We start from the raw sequence: 26918 nt of genomic DNA on the forward strand, positions 1-26918 counted from the left end.
GTAATGCATGTGTACCCCCAAAATGCCAGGCAGTGGAAGGATTGTAGGAAAATTTATTTCCAAAGTGGAGAACACTGGACTTAAAGAACATTAACCTCAACAGTGTTTCAAACACTGGGCCTGGGGAAAGACACACCCCCTGCTTTTCTCAGGGCTTTTATCATCCCTGGATCCCCCCCAGTGTGGGGGTCCTTAAACATGTCTGCAAGTACTTTTTCTCATGCCAGGGAGAGTTTCTCTAGAATGCAGGAGAAGCAAACATCTAAAACTGGCTCTGGGAAAAATGGCTCTTCCAGGCCATTAGGAAAGTCTTCCTAAGCAAAATAAGCCCTGATCTCCTCGTAATAAACCTCCCGGAAGGGTCTTCTACCCTTACAGCCCACCTCATAAACACGTGGGTTTTTTCATGCGTTTTGGTGAGGACGAGAAGAAATGGAAACGTGGCGTTTTTGGGTGGGTTCCACGGGGTCACACGGCTGCTCCTGGAGCGTCCCTTGTTCCCGTCCAGCGACGCCAGCCTGAAGGACACCCTGTCAGACTCCGACTCCGACATGGGCAGCACGGAGCAGCTGGACCAGGGCAGCACGGACACCTTGGCCAACGGCTGCAGGGCGGACAGCGAGGCTGCCAAGAGGTTGGCCAAGCGCCTCTACAACCTGGAGGGCTTCAAGCGCTGCGACGTGGCACGGCAGCTCGGCAAAAAGTGAGCGGGGCCGCCCTGGGAGAGGGTGGCAGAGGCGGCAGCCTGGAGCACAGTGGTGGGGAGGGTCTGGGGAGCACTGGAAGGGGCAAACCTGGTTGCTGGATGGGGCTGTTGGAGATCCTTCCAGTTGAAACTGGCCCAGTGCCCTTAAAATATGAATCCTACGAGCTGCCCGAGATGTTGGGCATTAGCTGCCACAAGCTGCTGCCCATCAGAACCGAGAGCTTCCTGTGTTTGGTAAGGGCCCAGCAAGACTACAGCAAATCCCCAGGATGAAGGTTTTAGGATCCAGACCTGGATTGTCACAGGGATCCCTGCCAGTCCCCAGGTTTTTCGTGTCTGCACCCCAAAACCTTCCTGCTGCAGAGCCTCCCAACCCAGTCTGTAAGATGGCAGGAGAGCAACACCAGAGGTCCAAGCACTTCAGCTGGTAGATTTGCCTGGGTAGAGCAGAAGGGTAATAAAAAGTGTTTATTCAAATACTCAAAAGTGGGAGAGTTGCAGAGATTTCTAAGAGACAGAGTAACAGTAATGAGTGTGGCAGTAACAGATTATTTTAGGATGCCAGTGGGTGTGAAGGCACCAATCCCCATCATCCTTTGCCTGGATCAGATATAACCCATGTTGCTGGGATTTTTTTTTTTTTTTTGTCCTTGAAATGTCTCCCTCCTGCCCAGATCAGCAGAACACACCTTGTACCTCAGTGAATACCCAACCTTTCAGTAGCAAGGATAGTCTGTGACTCCCAGCTTAGTCCTGGGACAGAAGGAGCCCAGGAATGGTCTCCCAGAGAGGCCCTTTGTATCACCTGGCAGCATCCCCATCCTTCTCTTTTGCTGTGGTTCTTGTAGCAGGTGCATTGCTGGCTGCTGCTGCCTCAGGTCTGACATCCTTCTCCTTTCTTTCAAATTTGCCATGACAGCTCATTGAGGGGGAGTAAGTTCCAAGCAATGGTCCTCTGAGTCTATTCCTCTGCTAGTTCCTGCTGTCCTCACTCACCCCTGCAACCCTCACACCTTGGGAGGGTGTTGAGTGACCCACATTTGGGAATTCACACAGCTTTTGAAATAAAAGTTTTGTTTTGGTCAGCTGGGTTTTGACATCTGAACCATTTCCTGGCATAAGACCTGAACAGAGCTGCAGGCTCCTGTTATGGAGCAGGAAAGGGAGAAGGATGAAGATAGGTGTGGGTTAAGTTGGTCTTTCTCACTTAAGACAATGTAAGACAAACCTGTGGTAGTGGGAGCAGGGTAAGTTTAAGTGATGCTTTGAGGTCAGCTCCGTGTAGGAGGGCTGAGCAAAAAGTGAAATCTCATTTTGAAGCTATTTAGCTTGTTTTACGCCCTTTTTTACTTTGTGGTCATTGGCAATTTTCTCAAAAACAACAAAACAAAAAAGAAAACAACAAAACAAAACGCCAGAAGTAAAATAAACCAAAGCCAAAACCGTTCATCATTGTCAAACAAGCAGAAAAGGCTTGATGAAGGCCTACAGAGCTCCTCTTACCTTTCACCTCAGTTGGATGGAGGTCTGTGTGGCAGGGCCACCAGCCAGAGGATGGCAGGAATGCCCGCATGGGAAATGCCTTGAAAGGCCACCATCCAAAGGATGGCAGGAATGTCCCCAGGGGAAATGCCTTCCTGTGGGAATGTCTCTGGTGTCTGAGCCGCATGATGTAAGTGTCACCCATTCCTGCAGGGAGGGCTGGGACTGGCACAGAGAGAGAGGAGGACAATTACTGAATGAGGAGGCCAGAGCAAACACCTGAGCCCACCTTAGTGTGGTCCATGGTCTTGCCCTGGCCAGTGTTGGCATCCCCTGGCCTGGGACATGTTAACTGGCTCTGGAGCTCAGGGAGAAGAGTCCCAACAATGTCACTGACCCCCTGGCTAGACATAGGAGTTTGTGGCTTCCTGGGGGCTGGCTGCCTTCAGGTGACCTGTGATACTGCAGCTTCTCCAGGCAGAGAGGGACCAAGGGGGGCACACAGGAAGGTGTGATGAGGACTGCTGGCACCACAGCAGCTGGCTCAGACCACTTGTCCTGGGATTCACAAATTCCCCATGGACTCCTGGCCTTCAGCAAGACCCACTGACTGAGCTGAGCCTGTGCTGCCTCGATGGGAGCGTGGGGTGAAGGGGAGCTCCCTCCCACCTTCATCCTGCCTGGTCTAGTTAGAAATGTAAATTAAGGTGTAGCTCCATGTGTAGGCCGTGGAAACATCTCAAAAGCAGTTCAACCCACCCAAAATCTGTGCTGGGTATAGACATGCCAAGTCTTGTTGCTTTAGGGAGCCTCGGGCAAGGCCATTCCTTCAAGCTCAGCTTGAGAGTAAGTGTGGGAGTCAGACACTGCTCTCCCCTGGTGGCTGCAGTGCTGCAGGACAAGGCAGCTGTTGGTCTGTGCCCAGGGCACAGGGTGCCCAAGCAGGTTCCCAGGACACCTGGTAAATGGATGTCCCAACAGAAGGACTCATAGAATCATGGGAAGAATCATAGAGAGGCTTGGGTTAGAAGGGACCTTAAGGCTCACCCAGTTCCAGCCTCCTGCCTGGGCAGGGACACCTTCCACCAGACCAGGTTGCTCCAAGCACCATGCAACCTGGCCTTGGACACTTCCAGGGATGGGGCAGCCACAGCTTCTCTGAGCAACCTGTGCCAGGGCCTCACCACCCTCATAGGAAAGAATTTCTTCCCAATATCTAATCTAAACCCACCCTCTGTCAGTGTGGAGCCATTCCCTCTTGTCCTGTCACTCCATCCCTTGTCCGAAGTCCCTCTCCAGCTCTCCTGGAGCCCCTCTAGACACTGGAAGGGGCTCTCAGATCTCCCTGGAGCCTTTTCTTCCCCAGACTGAACAACCCCAGCTCTCCCAGCCTGTCTCTGTGGCAGAGGGGCTCCAGCCCTCAGAGCATCTTTGTGGTCTCCTCTGGACTTGCTCCAACAGATCCACATCTTTCTTGTGCTGAGGCCCCCAGACCTGCACACCACAATACTCCAGATGTGGTCTCACGAGGGCAGAGTAGAAGGGGAAAGTGCTTTACTCCTGAGAGACTAAAACAGCCCGTGTGAGGGGGTGACTGAGGGCAGGGAGAGCACTGGCTGGTTCCCAGCACTGGCACAGCCAATGCTTGAGGTCTTCTGCAGGCTCAGAGCTGAGAGAATCCCAGGGGAGGTCTGGGGCTTGCTCAGTTCTGCTCATCCTTTGCCACAGAGGTGAAGGTGTGGTGACATCTCCTTTCACAAACACGTGGTCACCTTCTGCTGTGAAGTTCCAGGACAAGTGGAGAAGTGCCCCTGGGAAGCTGGCAGGAATCTGCACACCAGGGACTGTGACACTGCTTCAGACAAATGCTTTGGCCGTGGGTCCATGAGGTCTTTCCCACAGCTAGCAATCCCAAAATGATAGGATTGTTTTACGAGTGTGAGGCCTTGTGGCTTCATACAGCTTTGAAACAGTCTCCTGCACAACCCCCAGCACCAATATTTGTCTCCTGCCTCTCAAAACTCAGCCTGGGACTCTCCCCTGGAGCTGTCCTGCTGCTCTGCCCGACCCTGCTGTGTGTTGTGCATCCACACCAGAGGCTTTGCAGCATCCACCTCACAGCAGAGATGAGATAATGCCGTAGGAAAAGCAATGAATTCTGCTTTAACACATCTTGGCATGAATTTGGATGTGGAATCCTTAGCAAAACACTTTTCATTTCATGGGGAGAAGGAAAAGGAATTGTATATGGCAAAAGCTGAGCATATTGAGATCATGTCTGATTTCTTGCCCACTTTTATTTATTACTCTTGCACTTCCATGGAGCTGTGCAAATAGAGGAGCTCCACAGGCCCCATTCTGGCTCTAAAGACAACACATCTCCAAGCATCCTACAAAAACGTGGCAGGGCAGTGGTTTCTGGAGAAGCATTCAGGGATGAGCAGGGCCAGAAGCTTGGCTGAGCCCTCCTGCTCCAGTTTCCAGCAGCATCCATCTGCCATGGGAGCAAGGTGCTGTGATGAGAGGGTGGGATGGGGTGGAGAGCAGGAATATTGCAGTGGGAGGAGGAAACACATCCAGCAATGGGAGAGAAGAAGGTGTTGGATGAGCACAGGACATCCTTATGCCCTCCTCCTCCTCATGGATGCTTTGGGAGGAGGCTCTGCCTGACCAGCAGCACAAGAGGGGTGCAGCAGGGGAGGTGTCTCTCATTCTCAGGTGTCTGGGGCTGCCTGCAGGCATGTTACTGTCCTTTTTAAGCCCAGAGAAAGTCCCCCTGGGTCTGGAATCACGTCTGCAATGTCTTGCTGTGATTGGGCTGGCCAGGAGGCAGCAGTCTGCTGTTCCTCTTGTGGACAGTGTCTTCTTCCCTGATGAAAGGGCTGACTACTCCCTCTTTAATTACAGCAATGAATTTAGCAAGTTGGTAGCAGAGGAGTATCTCAGCTTCTTTGACTTCACTGGCCTGACCCTTGACAAAGCACTCAGGTGAGCTGGGCTCTGGGATGGATGGAGCAGGGCAGTGGGGATTCCTCCAGGCTTCCCAGCACCGTGGGGGCCTCCCATGTGATAGGAGCAGGGACAGGGGGGAGCTCCAGGCTGTCATTTAATCTTTGCTTTGGCACGTTTGGCACAAGGTGCTGCCGCCAAAAGTGCACTTCAAGGGGAGGGTCCCCAACCTGCTCCCCCATGGTGGAGAGCAGCTTTCCCAGGAATCCCGTCCTGTACAAAATCGGGGCAAGTGGGAGCGACTTCTTCCCTTGGGATGGGCAACCCGTCCTGGTGCCATGGAGCCAGGGGTGGGTCAGAGCTCAGCTGGCAGCGCTTCCCTGCACAGCTCAGCACTGGCTCCAGAGACCCCCTCGCATCCCACCTGCAGGGCCTGGGGTGCACAGGCTGGGGGGAGGATAAAGGACCCCTTCCCATCTCACTCCTTAGCGTGGACACTGCCCAGCAGACTGATCCACGAGGTCTCTAAGTATCCCTTTGTTCCTGCAGGACGTTCTTGAAGGCATTCCCGCTGATGGGAGAGACGCAGGAGCGGGAGCGGGTGCTGATCCACTTCTCCCGGCGGTACTGCCAGTGCAACCCAGAGGAGAGCACGTCTGAAGGTACAGACCCCTGTCCCTGGGATCCTGCCCTGACTGTTATCCCTGCCCTGGGAGGGACTGGGGATGCTGGGTGCAGACATTGAGTGGAAGGAGACCTTTCCATGCAGATTGAGGAAAGCTGCTGGCCTGCCCCACACAGGATTTGTGTTCCCCACATCTCCAGCTGTAACACAAAACAGCACAGCTGGGTAGAATTCTGGGCTCGCTGTAGCTGCAGATTTTCAGAGCTACTTTCAGCCTCTCCACGTTATTTTTTAAGTGGATACAGTTTCTTCTGACATTTTTAGGTTAACTGTTGGACTCGATGACCTTAAAGGTCTTTTCCAACCTTAATAATTCTACACTGTCACCATCCCTGGAAGTGTTCAGAAAGTGTGGCACTTGGAGATAAGGTTCAGTGATGAACACAGTGATGCTGAGTCAGCAGTTGGACTGGATGATCTTAGAGGTCTTTTGGTTCTATGATTCCGTGGGAAAGGTCATCCCTGGTACACGTGTGCACACACAGACACACACCCAGACACGAGCATGCCCATGTTTGCACTTAGATAAGTGCCTCTACACACCTGCTAACAGGCATCTGGAAATGCCCCCATGGGTGGAATCAGGCTGCTGCCCTGCTCTCAGCTGCCAGTTATTCCCCTTCCACCCCCTCTCCATGTTTCATTTCCCTGTGTTTGTGTGATGTTCTCCCCCACTGATCCAAAGATGAACTTCCCTGGGAAGGGTCCTGCACCTGGAGACATTAAACTGCAGGCTGAATTTCCAGCAGCAGTCCCCAGCTGAAATATCCCACATGCCAAGTTCTGACTCCTCTCCAACGCTTCTCTCTGGAAGTGATCCCTGGTTCTGTTGCATCCACCTCCCAACCCTACAGACCAGGGCCATGGGACCTAAACGCCACATCCAGTCATTGCCTGAACACCTCCAGGGATGGGGACTCCACCACTTCCCTGGGCAGTCCCTTCCAATGTTTAACCAACCTTTCAGTGAAGAAATTCTTCCTGATGTCCAACCTGGACCTCTCCTGGCACAGCTTGAGGTCATTTCCTCTTGTCTTGTTGCTCATTGCCTGGGAGAAGGGACCGACCCTGGTTTTTCTCCCAGAGAATTCTGTCTTGTTATTCCTTTCCTGTACTGATGAAGCCCAGACGTGGAAGAACTGCCTGGTTGTGTTTTGACTCTCAGCTGTGTGAGCTGAGAGAAAAAGTGAGTGCAACTGAGCCGAGGAACAGCGAGAGAATGGCAGGTTTTGGGACACCAGCTCCACCTTGGGGCCGTGTGGGACATGATTTACCTGACCAAAGTTATAGAGCAAAGCCTAATGTCAGTCCAGAACCTCCCACAGAGACTTAAAAAGCGCTTAAAAAGAGCTTGGCCTTGAGCATGGAGTGCTCAGGACGTGTCACTGTTCCATACAGCCCCAAGAGCTTAGAGACTGGCAGGGACTGATGGCCAAAGACCTCAGGACAAACCCCTGAGGTCACTATGATCAACTGGGGCAAACCAGCTCTGTTTGCTGGGGTCTCTGCCCCATCTGCAGTGACATCAGGACAAAATGGAAACCATGGAATCATAGAAAGGGTTTGAAGGGACCTTAAAGATCATCTGGTTCATGGAAATGGAGTAAGACTTAGTAGAAAGTCTGGTCTTTAGAAAGCTATTGGCAAAACTGCTTTAAAAACAGTTCCCTGGTGATTGTTTCAGGAAAAGGCAGAGTTTGAGGGAGAAGAGGATGACTTTGTAATTTTTTAAACTGTCTTACACAGTTGAATGAAACAGGTATTCTTTAAGGTCCCCAGCCATAGCAACTGGCCTTGGTTCTGCAATAGGTGGGCTGTCAAGACAGCAAACACCAAAACTGCCTGGGAAGGGGAGTAATCAGCCATAGCTGTGTGACTGTTGTGTGTTTCAGATGGGATTCACACCCTTACCTGTGCCCTGATGCTGCTAAACACAGACCTGCACGGCCATGTAAGTAGTCCTTGGAGATGTATCCATCCTTTGTCCCTTCCCAGTATAGGGGTCTCTTCCCTCAAGCTCAGTGTGTTGCTGGAAAATTGAGATAGGTTGGCAGAGAGTACTTGACCTGTTCCAGGGGGAATTTTGGGTGCCAGACCTGGACCTGGGGACGGTTCACACACAAATGTCACTCCCCACTCAAGCCAAAGGCCTGTCTCCTGCTGACAGCAATTATCCTTTAGAGGGACAGGCAGTGCAGCTTTCCCCCCAGGACCTGTTGCACACATCAGCCCTGTCCCAGGAGCTCTCACTGGGGTCTTCCCCACCATTCTCTGTTGATCTGGGAACAGCAGCACCAGTTGTGCTGCAACTTCTTGTGCTGCAGGCACCTGAAGCTCCCCTTGTCCCAGAAACTGCTGCAAGGGGGTCAGTTGTTTCACACAGGTCTAGATTTCATATTTCCTTCCCAAAACACGAAATAAATCTCAGCTGTTCCTTTTCCCCAAGATGTAACAGGAGAATTTCATACCAGAGGGGCCTCTGGAGACAAAGAGCAGTGTGAGCAGAGCTCAGTGCCCAAAAGAGTGGCTGGAGAAGAGCAGAAGCTGTGAGAAGATCTCTCACCACCTTTTAGAGGTTCTTTCTGATGGAGGAGGTTGAATTTGTTCTTAAAAGGTCAACCAGAATGTGTAGAGCAGAGGAGAGAAAAATAACTCCAGGAAGGAGATTAGACCTGTCCAAGGGGACAGCACTGGGACATTGTGCACCTCTGGAGACCCATTTCCCAGCCACACCTCTGGGAGTGGACCCTGTGCCCTGCTCAGTGTTGAGGTTGAAGGCACTGCTGACCCAGATCCCCTCCCTGCTCTCCAGCTTCATAGTGCAGGTGTAGAGCAGCTGTGAGGCTCCAAGGGCTGTGCTCCCTTTCCAGGGGTAGAGGGGCTCCTCAGCTCTCAGGCTGATTAGGTACCTTCTTTCGTTGCCCCTCTGAGAGCTGAGACCTGGAGCTGCAGACCCCCCAGAAGGTGGAGGGGACATGGAAGGGGACAGGGCTGGAGTTTGTTACAGCAGCCTGAGCGTGACCCAGGATTTTCAAGGTCGTCATCAGGCTCCTCTTCTGCCTCCAGCTGGTAACCCTTTGCTGTCCATCTGCACAGGCTTGCCCTGATTTTCTCTTCATTAGCCTGTAATGAGAGCACAGAAGGCCGTAACTCACCTCTCTTTGTTTCATGCTGGTTTATAATCACGTTTGAGGGGGGCCTTTTTCTGTGGGGCTGGGAAGAGGACACTACATGAGCGCTCTTCACCGATGAGGGCAAAGATGCAAAGGCCACCAACTTCACCAGGGCCATCCTGAGGGCCCACCTGGGAGACCCTTCCCATAATTGCAACACAGATATTGCCCTCATGGCAGTGACAGTGTCAGCACAGCAGCCAGTGAAGGGAGTGACTGGTTTTTCAGGGGGATCCTGTCCAGATGTGCACTGTGACATCCTTTCCAGATGTGGCCTGCACCAAGCTGCCTACAGCTGCCATGGCCTCATCCTCTGGGAACAGGGAGCTATGAGCAGTGTCACTCTGGCCTCTGGGTCCATTCCCACCCACATGGCTCCCAGTAACCCATCTCTGCACTCATCCTTCAGCCAAAACCGTTGGAGCCAAGGAAATATTTCCACCAAAGCATTTCCATTGTGGCAGAAGGCAAACTATATGACTTCAGTCCAAAATAATCTTATTTAGTCTAGGGTTTTTTTTAAGGAAAAAACAGATCCAAGATATGCCTCTGGGAAGACAAACATTATTGAAAAGGCCAAAAAACCTACCTAAAGCTCCAAAACCTTACCATTTCTATTTTTCATTGACAAGCTGGCTAAGAGGCCTGGTAAGAAGAAATGTTCTCGTGATACCTAGGCAAAATAAAAATAACTTCCTTTTGACCAGGTGTGGAAATGCCTGAGCTTTTCTTTGAAAAAATCTTCTCTTTATTTTTCTGCATGTATAACATTAATTTCTTCTTCTCCTTTTCCTCTTTTTTTTTTTTTTTTTTTTTTAAATTCCCTTCTGCTCCTGGAACTTCTCTTTCTGCTCTTTAACCCTTTACCAGGTGGTAAGTGCAGTCATTCTAGTGTTTTGCTTTGAAGCACTGGCATTTGACTTGTGGTTTTTTTTTTTCTTCTGTGTTAAAAACAGTAAGGGTTTTTGTTTGTGTGGATTCCTAAGTGACTGTGCAATGTTCTTCCCTTGGCAAGCCATTAGCAGCTGATATGCATCCCATGAAATGCTCCTGGTATAAAGGAACCTCCATAAACTGCTGTGTACCTGGGAATGTGTGACTTGATCTGCCAGCCCTTCTCTGCCATGATATTCCATATCACTTTTAATTTTATTTCCTTTTTTCAGTCTTGTCTGTGTGTGTTGCAGTGTTTTACTGTGCATTGCCAGAGTGGGAAGTTCCTCAGGGGAGGAAAGGGGGGTTGATGTGTCTCTGTAAAGGGGCAGTTCCCCACAGCAGTGCCCCTGGAATGGTCTAGTTCAGCATTCCAGCAGGGACCGTGACACACACACTGAGTCCAGGCCTGAAGGTAACAACACTGGCTTTAAAACAAGAGATTTGCACCTGCCCTTAGTACTGTTGATTTTCTACCACAGGTGCACTCAGACCCTGTTTCCAGATTGCCCAGAAAACTGTCTTTAAAATGAGACATTCCCCATTCATGGAAGCACCAGGAGTTGGTGTGAAAAGCCAGCAGTCACTGAACATTCCAAGCCCTGTAGTACAAGCCACGTCTTTGCAACTCTCTGCCTTGCTCTGCTGGTGGTGTTTTTGCTCCAGGAGATCTTATGGCAAAGTAGGAACTGCCCTGCCCCATCTCTGCCCCGTGGAGGCACAGCTTTGAGATGTCTCTTTCTCCACTGTCGGTGTTTTCTTTCCTGGCCGTAAAAGGACAATGACAAATGAACACTTGAGCATCATCAGCACTCGTGGGGGCATTTTGGTACTTTAGCAAAGCCCAGCTTCTGGAATCATATTGTGATTTGTTCAAAAAGCAGGCCAGCAGTTCTCATGGCCACCAAAGAAAGCTTGACATGGGATCCTGGGCAGCTCCTGACTCCATATGTCCATCATTAATCTTACAAACCCTGTGATCTCCTCCTTAAGCCAAGCTCACGGGTTGGTGTTGGGAGTTCTACTGTGTCAGTGGCACTAGGAGAGCTGAAGAACTCTGAGGCAGGAGCAGCCACTGGCATCACCTGCAGAGTGCCCCCAGTCTGCCCACAGCAGGTTTGTGGGGCCCAGGGCTGCTTGGTATGGGTTGGTTCCCTGCAGGGAGGTGATTTTGCTCCTGCAGCCTGGAACACCTCCACTACCTTGGTCCCGTCAGAACAGTGACCCCTCACTTCATGCTGGAGCAGAAATGGAGCTGTCTGGGTGTCTTCCCCTGAAGAAGAGTATTTGGGAGAGGTCAAAGGGCCTGAGTGGAAGCAGGACGTGCTAAGGGCATGATGTTCATGCTGGGGAGCTCTGGAGATGTGTTGCAGTCACCACTTTGAGCTGAGAGGTTTGATTCCTGGGGCCTCCAGCCCAGAAGCTCAAGTGGTTTAACACCTCACAGAGGGAATGCTGGGAGAGCACTCCAGCAGCCACCCTTCACACCCTCTAGGTCCTGGAAAACTGCTTCTCTTCCTGGGGCTTTCACATGGCACCTGCTCTTCTCACTGAGCACCCAGCTCCATACTCACCTGCACAGACTCCTGATGCTGGGACTTGGCAACAGCCAAGGAATGCCAGGCTACAGGCCAGAGTCTTCTGGAGGTGGATGGAGCCATCCTGGACACTTAGGAGATGGTCTGTGATCATCTTGGGGGAGCCAGCTCAGCAGCAGATGGCTGGGGCCAGGAGGAGGCAAGAACCCAAGTGTAAACACTGGGCTGAAATGATGGGATGGCAGAATTAGCCCTGTCTATCTACCACCAGATCAATCTCATCCTTGGGGCTGTCCCATGCAGGGCCAGGGATCAGAATTCAATGATCCTTGTGGGTCCCTTCCAACTCAGGATATTCTATGGCTGTCATGCACCTTGTCTCTGCATCCCTGTGTTCCCATGCAGTGTCTGCACCCATCCACCTCTGCCCATCCATTCCCAGACTGTCTCTACCCCTTCATCTAAGTGTCCAGCTCTTCTCAGCTATTTAATCCACTGTTTAATCCACTGCTGGCTCCCTGGCTCCCCATGCAGCACACCATGGTGCTCTCTCATACTCTGACTGGTTTCTCATGCTTTGCTGCATGGCCTGGAGCAAGCAAAGGTGGGACAAAGTTCTTTTCTGCCAGGGGGACATATCAGGAATAGTAGCTACGTGTGGCTGTGAAACAGCCTCTCTGGCTTGTTCTGTTGCTGGTAAGTGACTGATGTACCATTAAATAAAAGCAAAATGCCCCCATTTATGTCAGGCTGGACAGGAATGAAGCTCTGCCTACTCAGAGGTCCCAGTTCAGCAAGAGATGTAGAACATCTGAGGCCTGAGTTTTGAGGTGTGCAGACACATTCCCCTGAGGACTATGTCCCCTTGTGATGACCTTGCTGAATCTGAAGGTGCTGTGTAAGAACACAGCCCACTGCACCCTGGGAGTCGCCCTTTCCGGGGTTTTCCTGGGATCTCCCATACTTGCTAAATACTGTTGCAGTGTTTGAAAGCTCAGGCAGTCCCCGGTGCTGATGCTGTTGATAATGAGGCACTTGTGATCACAGAATCGTTTCTTTGCAAGTGTTGATCAACAGAAGCTGCAAAGTCTTTGTCCTGGGGTGATTTTTTTTGTTCTCTCTGCTCAGGTGGTGTTGATGGGGAGGCACTTGCAGGGCTTTGTGTTTGAGTGGCTGGCTCCAGCCCACTTCCCAAAGCAGCAAGTGTTGAGAAGCATTTAAATATTACTGACATGAGGTTTTATTGCATCAGGGCCACCCCAGCATCCCGTGCTGACAGCCACCCTCAGTCCTGCCCCTGGCCCTGCAGTGCTTCAGCCACCTTGCCCAACAAGGTGATTCCCAGTATTCCCATCTTTGATGGACCTTTCTCATCACCTGTTCTGGTTGTCAGGGAAAGGGCATATTTTCAATTAGCTGCATTTCCACAGTGTGGCTGCTGTCTCAGGTGAGCTCAGAGACGGTCTTGCACCACAGAAAGAGACAAATCACAGAATAAAAAGGAAGCCATCCCTTGGGATGAAAGTATGTCCCAGACACGTACATGAGAAACCCAAAAAAGGGCCTGTGAGGCTGGTAACTTGTGTTATCTCACTGTATCCACTCATTTCCAAAAATGTGTTGGCCTCTGCATTCAGTACTGTATCACTACAGCAAGATCTCTTTGGGCAGAAAGACCAGTGCTGTGCACTCTGCTTTCCTGCCTCAGGGCAGGGGTGGGAGTAGTCACCTCTCTGTGTAAATTTGGTGCCTCAAGGTCTCAGGCAACACATCTGCCTCACCCCCAAACTTCCCTCCTCATGGAGGTTCCTCGCTGCGTTTTTTAAGGTTCTCTTTCACCCTCCTTCCTCTCTCCATCCACAACGCTGGATTTCTCCTTTCTTTTTTGTGTCTGAGATTCACTGGCCAATGAGCACACAAATCTTTCTTCCCTCTGCTGAAATCCCAGCATGTCTGCAAGGTTTCCTGAGCTCTCCTGCAGCCCATGTGCCCTCTGAGCCCTAGCTGGCAGCAGCCTCTGGCTGATGGGGGCCGTGGGGCTCCCCGTGATGGCTGAGCTGTGTTGTGCCAACCACGTCCCCAGGCACTGCAGATTTGTAACAGTGCTTTATTCTTCTTTTTCTTGATCTCTCAAGGGTGCCAGCTCATCTGGAGCTGGCACCAGCAGGAGGCATAATTAAGAGAATCAGACAGAGCTGCTCAAAGGCAGCACTTGGCTCCCCGTGTAGCCCAAGAGTGTTTGCACACACAGATGACAGGTGGAGGGGGGCCATGGGGAGCTAATCCCAAGGCCTCACTCTTTCCTGATGTTTTCATTTGGGGAGAAGCCTCCAGGTCATCTGCAGTGCATGTTTGTGGGCAGGTTTCTGGTGTCAGTCTCTTTCAAGACAAACAGAGAAAAGCAAAATGCCCCTACCAGTGCAGCTGGACAGGAATGAAGCTCTTCCTACCCAAAGGTCCCAATTCAGCAAGAGGTGTAGAACATCTGAGCCCTGAGTTTTGAGGTGTGCAGACACATTCCCCTGAGCATTCTGTCCCTATGTGATGACCTTGCTGCATCCAGCAGGTGACCTGCTGTGTAAGAAGACACCCCACAGAGGACACATCTTGCCCTGTATCATCTGCTGCAGCTTCATCCCCTGCCAGTGACCCAGTGAGGCCCTTCCTCTCCCTCACTGAGCCCCTAAGCAGGACTCTGATTGCTGTTCTTGGCCATCTTCCCAGGTCCTCCTGGATGGCCATGCTGTCCATACCTGGATGTGAAGCACACCCGGTGTGAGGATGCTGTTGGGATCCTTAGGACCACTGGTGTGAACTCACGCTCTCCTCACTAACTCCGTTGTCCACTCCAGGCAGTGTCACCCGGGGTCTGTCCTTCACACACTGCAGGCTGTGACATGACATGGCACTGCAGACACCCACCTTTCCTTTGTGTCATCAGACTCCTGTTTCCAAAGCCTGCAATTCCCACTGACTCCTCCACACCTCAGCCCTTTGAGAGGTGGGGTTGCAGAGGGAGGCTTGGGAAAAGGGCTGCCTGCCTCAACCCCAGCAGGCTGAGGAAGGGGCTCACCTGGCTATGGTGAAGGGTAAAGGGTTTTTGGGAAGGCAGATGCCACAGGTGATGAAGCCATGATATCAGGGATGCCAGATGGCCTGGAAGCTTCAGCACCAAATATCCTTGGCATTAGCTGGTGGTGAGTGTGTTCCAGGTTGTGAGATTCTCCCAGCGTATGCGCGTTGCCCTCTCACACCACTGCACTCAAGTTCATTCAGTACCATCTGGACCATCTCTTTTTGTAACAGCAATTGAAAATAACATTTTCCATGAAGGACCAGCCTTCCCTTGCCCAGTGCTGGCTGTCTCAGGTGCTGGCACTGCATGCTCACACAATTTCACACACAGCAGCCTTGGAGCCCCATCCAAGCGTTGCCATTTCAACAGAGTGCTTGCTTTGAGTTTTGAGACACAGCCCTTGTGCCAGGACCAACCTGGATCACTTAGGAAGCTTGGATCAAGAGCTGGAGAGGCTATTTTCAGGTGTCTTATCCCCACCATTAAAAAAGAGGTCATCTGAAACATTTGGCTGCTGGCATGAGCAAATAAAGCAAAGAGCTCCAATGGCAAATCAGATTAGAAGCCCTTTCAGCTTCGAGCTCTTGGGACAAACCCAGGCTTTCAGCACCACATGTAAAATTGTTCTTTGAAAGGCACTGATTAAAGTCAAAACTCCCCACAAGATTAACGAGCTGCTTCTTTGCCTTACAGAACATTGGCAAAAAGATGTCGTGCCAGCAGTTCATCGCGAACCTGGACGGGCTGAATGATGGGAAGGACTTCGCGAAGGATTTGCTGAAGGTAACGTGATATAAATAGGCAGTGGGATACTGTCATTATTATTGCAGTGCCACCTAGTCCTGCTGGGGCACCCTGAGCCCTTCAATCAGCGTTTTTCAGTGCGCAGTTGTTTCAGAGAAGAATTATAACCCCCATGGATGTCTCTGCTAAGAGGTCTGTTCCCTGGTGGTGTTTTGTCCAGATTTGGGGCATATCTGCCCTCAGAGCATACCAGGGGCCCTTTTCCCCCCAGCAGCTCTGTGATGCACACAGAACAAGGTACCCCCCGCCCCCAAATATGACCATCCAGCACTGATACTTCACTTCCATGTAATTAGATGCAGTGTTCCAACACAGCTAGTGCAGTACCATGGGATATTGCTTAAACAACCCAAAGTGAGTATTTTCACCCTATCCCACCCCTCCATGTGGTCAGGGCCACCTCCACATTCTGCTTTCCTAGCCCATTCCTGCTTCTTTTCCAGTGCCCCAGGGAAACCACTGGAATTCTGCACAGGAGGAACTGGAAAAGCTGATCCCAAGGTCACTCATATCTCCCCTGCTACTCAGTTCAAGCCTCCCCTTTCCTTTCCCCTAGTGAAGACATCAAAGGTGTGGTGGCACATCCCTGAGTCTTCTAGCATCTTGTGTAGGCCAGGATTCATTCAGGACTAGGTGCAACACCCAGAATGAGTCAAAAATGTCATATACAGGCTCCTGAGCAAGGTTGGCTGCCAGACCCCCCTGCTGCTGACGTGCCCAGTCCAATACCCAGCGTGGCACACAGATAAAAAGGGCTCTGGCAGGACAGCAGTTGTCCTGGTCATTGGTGAATGCCTCTCCGGGACAGTTCAGCAGGGAATGGATCTCTCCAGGAACACAGGCAGAATGTGGAGGAGGAGATGATCTGACAGCCAGACATGACTTCCATGAGAGACACAGCTAATTCCATGTTCTTGTTTCAGACACTGTATAACTCCATCAAGAATGAGAAACTGGAGTGGGCCATGTAAGTATGTGCTAAGCATTTGAGAGCTAGTGTGTCCTTCCAAATGTCTGGCAGGTCTTAAGTCATGTTTTCAGTCCCAGAATATTTCCTGCCAAGCCCTTAAGCACTGAAGTGCCCTCTGTAGGCAAATGGAGTTTATTTATGGCTTAGACACAAAAGAAGTTTGGGATGTTGGTGACAGTCTGTGGATCCATGATCTAAAGGAAGGGAATGCCCTCTTTGTTTACTGTTACACGTGTAAAATGCTGGTCCCTCTCCAGGTGCTTCAGGAGTCTCTGCACAAGGAAAGATCCGTGGTTACCTTGGTCACTGAGACTTTCCACCTCTTCCACATAGGTTTGGTTTTTTTTCTGGAAATAGAATCAGAGAATCAGTCAGGAGGGAAGGGACCTTGTGATATCTCCAGCTCCCTCCTTAAAGTATGGTCAGCACTGAATTCAGACCAGGACACTCGGGCTTTGTTCAGTTTGATCCTGAAAACCTCCAAGGACAGAGAACCCCCGACCCCTCTGGATCAACAAACCAATACTTAATTATTCTGAGAGCGGCACTGTTTTCTTGTCTCTTTTGTTTTGCCTTATGCCCACTGACTCTTGTCCTTCTGCCATGCACCACGGTGGCCTTTTCCCTCACACAGGGAAGGCTGCCTGGAGGTCCCCCAAATCCACCTCTTCTCCAGGCTGAGCAAGACCAGTTCCCTCAGTCACCTCTTACACAGCCCTCGGGTTCCTTGGTGGCCTCAGCTGGACTCTCCACCCCGTTGATGCTCTTTGCTGTGCTGGGGGCCCAGCACTGTTTGCTGTATCACGATATGATGCAATGAGTGCAGAGCAGGGGATCACTTCTCTTCGCCTCCTCACTGTGCCGCTGTTACACAGCCCAGGGTACTCTTGGCCTCTGTTTCTGCCAGGACACACCGGCTGCCTCCTGCTCACCCTGCTGTTCACCCGGAGCCCCAGTGAAGCCCTGGGGTGCTCCTGGCCCTCTCAGCAGTGGCCCTGTACCTCTCTTGTTTATGTCATCCACAAGCTCAGTAAGATGCACTTTGTCTTCTCCTCCAGATCAAACAAGCCTGGAAACAGCTGGCATGGTGCCCCCCATCACAGGTTCACACAGCACCTTCCTCAGCCCTTGTTCCCCTGCTCTGCCACCCACTCCTGCCCAGAGCACAAGTCAGGACCCTCAGTGAGGCCCCCCAGCCCCAGTGTCTCCTCATTGCTGCTGATGGGAAGCCCTTAACAGACCTGGGATCCTAAGCTAACACTGTGGACATTCCCTTTCCCCTTTTCTCTTTCCCTTTTTCTCTTTCCCTCTCCCTCTTTTCTTTTTCCTCTCCCTTTCCCTTTCCCTTTCCCTTTCCCTTTCCCTTTCCCTCTTTCCCTTTCCCTTTCCCTTTCCCTTTCCTCCCATCCCCTCCATCTCCCTTTCTTTTCCTCTCCTTTCTTTTCCTGTCCTCATTAATCTCAGACCTCTCTTGTCACGGGACTGAACAGGACCTTCTGGGCCTTTAGCCCCATCACCTGCTCTCTTCCTCATATTATCCTCAGCAGAAAAGCATCTGGAGCTGGTTTGATCCTCCCTCCCTCCCCACCTACCTGGGTCAAGCTTTGCAGAGCAGGAGCCCCCATCGCCTGCCGTGCCCGATGGCAGCGGCTGGTGCCTCCTTCCACAGCCAGCCCTGGGAAGGCAGGAGCTTCTTAGCGGTCAGGTACCATCGGTTTCCCTTTAAAGCCCATCCTTCCCGTCACCTGCGCGTGGGCTCCGTCGCGAGAGGGAGCTCCGAGCTCCGCAGCCGCAGCCGGCGGGATGGTTTATGTAAGGGGAGTTCAGCAGGAGTGCATCCATCTGCCGCTGGATGCGGGCTCTGGTTACACAACGCCCGCCAGCACAGCTCCCTGCTCGGGCACATCCCAGGGATGTCACCCCCCGCCCGGGTCCCGCTGCAGCATCCAGCCCCCTCCTTCCATTCTCTGCCCACTCCATGGTATCCCTGCAGCCCCTCACTCACCCCACACCGGCCTGGGATCAAGAGACCCCCTCAGCTCCTCAAGTGCTGAGAGATGCTGCCCGATATGGGATATCTGGGGCAGAAACTCCCTGGCATGAGGTGCCTGGGTCAGAGAGTCCCTGGCACGAGAGTTCTCTCAGACACCCAGCACTGAGGCACAGCCTTGCACAGGCAGGACCCTCTCCTCCCTGCTTCCCTCTGCCTTCTGTCCTTGATCATCCCGGGAAGGAAATGCCCTTGACCACAAATCCCAGCAGACAGGCAGGTGTGTGACCATCAGCCCAGCAGCACGGAGGACTCTGAGGGGTCCCTCTGGTGCAGCCCAAAGAACTGAGCCCCACTAACCCCCACCCAGCTGTAGGGTCTGGGCTCTGCCAAAGCCCCAGGACTCCTGTGGGCACTGAGGGCTGAGAAATCATCCTTCTCTTCCACGAAGTGTCTGATGCTTTTGCCATCTGCTTGTGCAGGGGGGCAGTGTGGTGTTTTACTGCTCACATCCCAGCCAGTGGATTCACCTCTGGGTCACTCCTCAGCTGAGGTTTGGTCCCAGTCTGATCTGCAGCCTAATGTGACCACTCAGGGCATTTAGACATTGACATTTATCACACAGGGCAGAAACTCCCTGTTTGCTCTTCCTCCTTCATGTCCCAGGGACACTGGGAACTATCACTTCCCATACAAGTTCTAGTTTCTATGTGCCAGAGTAGGTTTTACTCCAGACAGGAAGAGACAGGCTTGGTGGAGTCAGTAACACTTTGCTAAGATGCTCAGCTCTTGCTGTTCAAGGTCCAGGACCAGAAGATCTGTTTAACAGAAGCAGTTTTTATGGAAATGACCAGCGTTTCTTGCTCTTTGCCAGCTCACCCTGAGGACACAAGCTGATGTATAACCTCTTCCAGGGTTTGTCTTTTTTTGGTCAAGTGGCCCACCTCCCTAATGTCTGCAGAGCTTTTGTTCCTCAGAGATGCAGAGGACATTCCTAAAGGTCCTTCAGTATTTAGGAGGCTGCAGGCGCTGCCTCTCAGCAGTTGAGAAATGATGGTAACACCTGGATTTCAGCAAAAGCTCTCCTTAAGCTCTGGTTTTAGGGCACAGAATCAGAGGATCTCCCTGTGAAATGCCTGTAGTCCTCAGCATGGGGTGCCTGCAGTTTCCTGGTGTTCAGACAAGCCCCCATCCTCTCACCCATGTTGAGTAACCTCACAGTGGGACCTCTGGGACAGTTACCTGCCACCCAGCTCAGACCACCACCACTGGCACTCTCTGTGTGCCTTGTCCCTGTATCTCCTTTCTTTTTCTTTCCCTGACCTGTAATATAAACCCTAAACCCAAGGCAGACAGGGCACTCTGTGACCCACCCCACGTGTTCTCCACTCAGTCTCTTCTCCGATTTTGTTTCCAAGCGATGAGGACGAGTTGAGGAAATCCCTCTCGGAGCTGGTAGATGACAAATTCGGAGCCAGTGCGAAAAAAGTGACGAGGATTGTTGACAGCAGCAACCCCTTCCTGGACATCCCCCAGGCACTGAACGCCGTCACCTACAAGCACGGGGTCCTCACCCGCAAAACCCACGCAGACATGGATGGGAAGAGAAGTATGTGTTAATGGGACAGGGAGAGGTGCCCCAGGCAGTCCCAGAGCTTTTCCCTACCCTTCTCCCTGGCATGTCCTCGCTGCATCCCAGGGAACACAAGAGACATCCCCTGAAGTGCCAGGATGCAGGGAAAGGAGGGTGTTTTGAGGTATTTGTAGACATTAATGTTTTCAGGAGGCCTCAATCTTCCTTTCTCACTGCCAAGGAATCTAACAGTGCCTGCCCCACACAGACAGACCTGGGCTTCCATCCTGTTCATGGACCCATTCCCAATCCCACTCTCTGAGCAATGGGGGCAGGATGTCCTCCCCAGCCCTGGCCTTGGGAACAGTCTGGTCTGCCAGGCTTTGCCCCTGTCCATATCCTGCCATGTGCTGGCTGGGGGACAGAACACCCCACAGCTCTGCTATCAGCATGTGGGATTATAGGAAAGGTAAAGGAAAAGATATTTGGGAACTGTTAATGAGCAGAGATTAATTAAACCTTGGATAATCCCTTTTGCTAATTGACATGATTGGCCCAGTCACTGCAGCCAATTTAAAGTCTTTAGAAGAGATTACCACCAAAGGCCTCCCTTGCTTCCAGCACTTTCTTAATATCCTGTACTTGGAGGATCAACTGTCTTGTGGTGATGTGGGTGGCTCCCCACACCTTCCATCCCTCTCCAGCTTCCAGAAAGCTCTCTGTCCCCAAGTCCATCAAGCTGGCTGGTGGCAGTGCTCCCTCCTCAGAGAGAAGCTCCTTACCCAGGGCGCAGCTGCCCAACTCACCAGAAGCAGGGGAGTCTCAGGGAATGTCTCTGCTCCACGAGCATTTAGTCCAAGGAACATGAACCTGGGCTTAGAGGAGCAGAGACTTCCTGCAGGTGTCCAGTGGTGCCCCTGGACCAGCTCATCCCTGGTGCTGACCTGCTTTGTTCCTGCTGGGAGGCTGCAGAGCCCAGCTACTGTCTCTCAAACACATGTCCCTGCAGACAAGCCACTCATGAGCAAAAGCTTGGAGGTGTATGAGGTCTGGGCACCACTGTGTGCCTGTGGTGGGTCGGGAGAAGAGTTGGGTTTGCCAGGAAGGTCAAGCAGCACCAGCAGGAGCAGACATGTACAATTAAACATTCTTCCTTTTTTTAGCTCCCAGAGGAAGAAGAGGTTGGAAGAAATTTTATGCTGTGCTTAAAGGGACCGTCCTTTATTTACAAAAGGTAACCATGGGGGATTATCCCCTTTGCTGTCTCGTGCTGTCTCCAAAGCAGTCCTGATGTCCTAAGCAGGAGACTCATAGGTGCAAGCAGAGGTGAATCCATGTCCTAACACATACATGGACATCAACAGGCCTCCTCCAGAGACTATAGCTGGAGGATGCTCTCATCTTTTGTAGTGGTGTTCATGCTAAGGAGACTATTCACAGCCTCAAAAGAGGACCCTGAAGGAAGAAATATGAAAGAGGAAACACTGAGGCAAGATTTCTGCAGAAGAATCCCAGCAAGTAGGAGCTGTTGGAGAGGATGAATGAAGAGATGATATGGAGCAGATGAAATAGGATAAGGGTGAGAAATGCAATAGGAAACTGAAGAGGTGGATCATCTGACCAGTCTTATACTGCCTGTTGTTTTATTTGCAGGCAGAGATCTGATTATGCACAGCTTTATTGTGTCTGATATAGGAAGCCAGTTGTTGTGATCTTTTTGGACTTCAGCAAAGCTTTGGATACTGGCTCTCACAGGATCTTTCTGGACAAACTGTCCAGCCCACAGCTGGATAAACACATCATGTGGTGGGTGAGCAACTGGCTCGTGGGTTGGGCACAAAGGGTGACAGTGACATCAGGCTGGTGACCTGTCACTGGTGGGGTTCCACAGGGCTCCATCGTAGGCCCCGTGCTCTTCAACATCTTCATAAATGACTTGGAGGGGGGACTGGAGGGGATACTGAGTAAGTTTGCCCACACTAAACTGGGAGGAGCTGCCGACTCCCTCAAGGGCAGAGAGGCCCTGCAGAGAGACCCTGATAAATTAGAGAGGTGGGCAATCACCAACCATATGAAGTTCAACAAGGGGAAGTGCTGGATTATGCCCCTGGGATGGGACAACCCCGGATGTATGGACAGACTGGGAATGAGAGGCAGGACAGCTGTGCCAGGAAAGGGCCCTGAGGGTCCTGGTCAATGGCCAGTTGGACATGAGTCAGCAGTGCCCTGGAAGCCAGGAGAGCCAACCCTGTCCTGGGGGCATCAGGGAGGGGATTGTCCTGCTCTGCTCTCTGTGGCCTCACCTCAGGTTCTGGGGGCAGTTTTGGGCAGCATAACATCAAAAAGATCTAAAGCTGTTAGAGAGCATCCAAAGGAGGGACATGAGGATGGGGAAGGGTCTGGAGGGAGCAGCTGAGGTCACTTGGCTTGTTCAGCTGGAGGAGACTGAGGTCAGACCTCACCGGGGTCTGTAGCTTCCTCACAAGGGGCAGCAGAGGGGCAGCTCTGATCTCTGCTCTCTGTGATGAGTGACAGGATCCAAGGGAACAGCCAGAGCTGTGTCAGGGCAGGTTTAGGTTGAATCTTGGAAAAAGGTTCTTCCCCCAGGGGGTAGTTGGGCACTGAACAGGCTCCCCAGGGCCCTGGTCATGGCCCCAAGGCTGACAGAGCTCAAGGAGTGTTTGGATGACACCCTGAGGCACATGGTGGGATTGTTGGGACTGGTCTATGCAGGACCAAGAGCTGGACTTGGATAATCCTTGTGGGTCCCTTCCAACTCAGGATATGCTGTGATTCCATGATTTTATGTTTAAAGTTTATATTCTTCTTCATGGCCTTCCTGATCTGGGCCTATCATGGGCTGCCAAGTGACACTTTCTGCCTCTCTTCACCTCTGCTCGTTGTGTAGCCACCTCTAGTCAACACAAGCACAAATCCCAGGTCCTCGTGGAAATCAGAGTCACCATGGACTATCTTCCCTGCACGCTGTAGGATGACACTTGGATGCTAGGAGGATTTGCTGGAAAGTTTTCCATGGGAAAATCCGAGGAGACTGGATAGGGGCTCACTTGAATGTGAATCCCAAGCCAGCCCAGGATGCCAAATGTCTGTTCATAATGCAACAGCGTAACCCACTGAACTAGGTCTGAACTACCTGAGCAGCACACGCCGAGCAGTAACCCACTGAACTCACCTTCCTGGAGCAGCACTCCCCGGGGGCAGATGCTCCTACGAATTGCAGCATTATCTCCACAGCAATGAGAGTAAACAAACAGTGGATTGTATAAGAAAGGCAGAAAGGTCCTCGGGGCAGCACGGAATTATGACTCAGAGCTCTCAGCACACCCCAATGATTCCCGTGTTTTGCCAGGTCCTATGGCAGATGTCAAAAAGCCAACAGAAATCTGGCAGCAGCGCATGGTAACTTGCAGTGTGGGTTGCTCTTAGCCCAGTGGGGTTTTCACAGCCCTGCCACTCTGTCCTGCAGCTGAGGGAGAGCCCAGCTCTAATCCAGCCCCTCAAGTCAGCAGCACTCTTCTCACATCTCAGTCCTTGTCTCGTTATGAGTCTCCACATGGAGTCCACCAAAGAGTCCTCGTGCTGACCACAGGTGAGGATTTGGCTTGTACAGAGCTGCCATCGACATTTAATTTGATGACAGTTTTTCCATGGAAAAAAAAAAAGACATTTCAATGATTGCAGGAAGCTTTTGGATGCGAATGGATTTTTCACCCAGGACTTCTCTCGGCATGAGTCAGTTGAGAGGGTAAATATTTCCTCTTGAGTGGAAGAAGAGGGGCAGGCACTGATCTCTTCTTTGTGGTGACCAGGGACAGGACTTGAGGGAACAGTCTGAAGTTGTGATAGGGGAGGTTTAGGTTGGAGCTCAGGAAAAGGTTCTTCCCCCAGAGGGTGGTTGGGCACTGACCAGGCTCCCCAGGGCAGTGGGCACAGCCCCAAGGCTCACAGAGCTCAAGGAGTGTTTGGACAATATTCTCAGGTACCTGCTGTGACTCTTTGGGATGGTCCTGTGCAGGGCCAGGAGTTGGACTTGATGATCCTTGCGTGTCCCTTCCCAGCATATTCTGTCATTATGTGACTGGGAATGAAATACACTTTCAGAATGGAATTTTATTTCCGCGCTGGACCAAAATCCAGTTTACTGAAGATTTTCTTGACGCTTGTACAGCAGCAGAAGGAGCCATGAGGCTGACATTGAGTGTCATCACTGCTCCTGGGGCAGAGGGGTTGGAGTTTCTTTGCTGTTTCAAGGCTTGCAGCAATATCCACCCATTAATATAGTTCATTATGTTAGTCTAAGGTGTTCAGGATTTAAAAGAGAGCAAGGATGAGACTGACATGGCAGTTAGAAGACTGTTCTTATCTCAGTGACCTTCAGGAGCAAGTGGTTAAGACTGAGGGCTTTCTTTATGGACAAGGACTGAAGAAGCAAAACACCCAAGATTTGTTTAGGTAATGAAAATGTCTGATAAATAACAGCCATGACTGATGTGTAATTAGCAGGAGGGACCAGAATTGCCAAGGGTGCCCCAAGGAAGCTGCATTTGGAACAACAACAAAAGTAAAGCTAAGGAATGTTTGGGCAAAGGATTTGGGCAAAGGGGTTTCTTGGTTGTGAGCTGCTGCCAGACTGTGTTATAGTCCTCTTCAGGGGATTCCTTGGGCTGGGCTTGGCTACAGACTGTGTCTACCAGGCTTGCAGAGACAGAAGGATGAGACCATGAAGACAAAGTCTTTTCCCTATCATTTCCAAACGTTCCCAGAGCTAGGAGAGTGGATAAACATCCACCTGCCCTGTGGAGTCCTGGTGCCATTTCCTGCCTGTGGGGTGGTTTGCAGAACAAAGGAGTTGCACAATACAGAAGGAAACAGTGTTCCAGCCTCCAGGATCTCAGCAGAAGATGCCTGCAGATAAACATAAGGTAGAACCTGGCTTGAGCACAAATCACTGGGAAAAGATTTTCTGATGTGAAGATAGAGGAGAAAGCACCTGCCTTCAGACCCACCTGATGTCACGGAGCACAGGTTCAGCCTGTTCCACTTTTTTGCTCAGACCAAATCAGGGATCTGGGCTTTAATAGTAAATTCCCAGAAGTTTCATAGGAAACTCTCCTCCATTTGGTTTTGAGGAGCAAGTTGAGTATAAATAAGAGTGAAAGATAGAGGGAAAGCAGGGGGGAAGGAGGGCCTGGGGAGGTAGATAAAAGGAGGAACAGCCAGACAGAGAGGTGGACATAAAACAGGCAGAAGGGCGGGTGGGTGAACAGGTAGAAGTGGGTCTGACAGAAACAATTCAGGCAGCAGCCATGAACCTGCTGGTGAGGAGATGTCACATGTCACTGACTTGCTGGTGTTAATTGCTGGATCAGCATGTTGGAGCACAGTCTGCTGAAGCAATTGCTTGATCCCCTAAAGGGCTGCAGAACAGTCTTGAGGAAGAAATGCAGGCTTGGGAGCAGGGCACACCTCTCCTGTGCACTAATCTGCTCTGGGCACTGACTCACTCCATGGCCTTTGGCAACTTACTTCACCTCTGTGAAATGGGGATAATAACCCTTAATCACCACACATGGAGGGGTATTGAGAAGAATGATGGAGAGCTGTAAAGCATGAGCTGCTTTTATGCAGGGGTACTGGAAAGGGTGCAGGTCTTCCCACAGGTTCTGCCCTTGCAGCCCCCAACCACAAAGGGGTTCCCAGCAAAGCCCTGAGCCACAGATGCTGTTGCAGGCAGGCCCTTGCCAAGAGAGTGCTCCTTGGAGAGCCAAGTCCTTGTCAAACTGGAAAGTGCACAAGGGTTAGTATTCCTTATTAAATGGTTTGTTTAGGCTGGTAGATGTGAGGTGAAGAAAAGGAAAAAGAGGAAAAGCCACTCAAAAGCCAGACCATGAGGAATCTCTGTCGTTCCATGTCCATATTCCCAGCACTGCCCAGGGGTGGTTCTGAGGGCAGAGGAGAGGGCAGCAGATACACCGGGCTCTCTCACCACGTCCAGGTGCCCTACAGGGACAAGATGTAGGGGCCTTTTCTTGACCAAACAAGCTTTGAGATTACTGCTGGATCTCCCACTGCCTGCTCACAGAGGTGGGCAGCAGGGGACAGTGCCCCAAAGCCTCCAGGAGCACCACCATGGCCAAAGCTAAGCCCAGGCAAGGGGGTGGTTGTGCGTGTTCAAGCAGAGCCTTGGGGCAGCAGGAAAGGCACATGAATGAGGAATCTGGCTACACCATCAGCATCAGGAGCTGAAAGTAAATTTAGAGGGATTCTGAAACAAAGTGTCCACAGCTGGGGGTCAATTCCTGCAGAGGATATCCCCAAAACAGACCCTGGAAAGTGCTGATCCCCACTATCCTACACCTGGAGAAGCAAGGGAAAAATCAACATGCCACCATTCAAGGGCTGGGGGCTAAGGGTAACTGGAATGATGTAGCACAGCATTCCTTTGCCCACCTCCCAGTGACAAGTACCCGTGGGAATGGTACAGGACACATATGACAAAAATTCTAGAGGCCCTTGATACCAAATCAACCTCTTTGCCAGGAAATGCATGGCAGGATAACAGCATGGAATCAGGTTAGTGATACGATATAGTGGACAGAACACTACCTGAAGTTCCTCCAAATATGATACCACTTCTAGTTCTAGTATAGATCAGTTCCTCCAAATATGATACCACTTATGTTCTAGTATAGATCAGTTCCTCCAAATATGATACCACTTATGTTTTAGTATAGATCAGTTTCTTTGAGAGTTAAACCAGAATCACTTCACTGGAAGTGTCTGTGTCCCTGTTATGTTGTGGTTTTGGACACATCTCTTCCTCAGCAGCAGTTTATGCACACACTTAAACTTACGTCAAAGCTCAGAAGGGCTGTGAGGCAAAATGCAGAGAAGCTGCTGGAGACTTTGGAGCAGAGCTGATGTGATTTGTTAAAGGGCAATGGGATTATTCTCCAGGGAGAGGCTACATGGAGTAGGTTACCCTGTGGTGTAAGTGCTGGGCACTGTGGTGTCTTCG

At 51.3% G+C, this 26918-nt stretch overlaps 1 protein-coding gene and 1 long non-coding RNA gene across 3 annotated transcripts in view; one reads left to right on the forward strand and one right to left on the reverse strand.

The window, feature by feature from the left end:
- Positions 1-26918, forward strand: part of PSD2 (pleckstrin and Sec7 domain containing 2) — an 86890-nt gene that overhangs the window by 51552 nt on the left and 8420 nt on the right. Inside the window, exons 5-12 of one of the 2 annotated variants that reach the window (XM_027726242.2) lie at positions 509-703; positions 5096-5176; positions 5687-5799; positions 7715-7775; positions 15235-15325; positions 16270-16313; positions 19725-19915; positions 21043-21113. In XM_027726242.2, the coding sequence (XP_027582043.1) occupies positions 509-703; positions 5096-5176; positions 5687-5799; positions 7715-7775; positions 15235-15325; positions 16270-16313; positions 19725-19915; positions 21043-21113 (847 nt within the window). The remainder of the gene's footprint in view (positions 1-508; positions 704-5095; positions 5177-5686; positions 5800-7714; positions 7776-15234; positions 15326-16269; positions 16314-19724; positions 19916-21042; positions 21114-26918) is intronic. The other variant, XM_027726257.2, reaches the window with a different exon arrangement.
- On the reverse strand, positions 15618-18005 carry LOC120323998. Its single transcript, XR_005564988.1, has 2 exons — positions 17909-18005; positions 15618-16663 (listed from the first exon to the last, which is right to left on the reverse strand). It is a non-coding gene; the product is annotated as an uncharacterized LOC120323998 (long non-coding RNA).

Source organism: Pipra filicauda, unplaced genomic scaffold, assembly GCF_003945595.2.
Source record: "Pipra filicauda isolate LSUMZ 115617 unplaced genomic scaffold, ASM394559v2 scaffold3_size10097308_pilon, whole genome shotgun sequence".
Lineage (NCBI taxonomy): Eukaryota > Metazoa > Chordata > Aves > Passeriformes > Pipridae > Pipra > Pipra filicauda.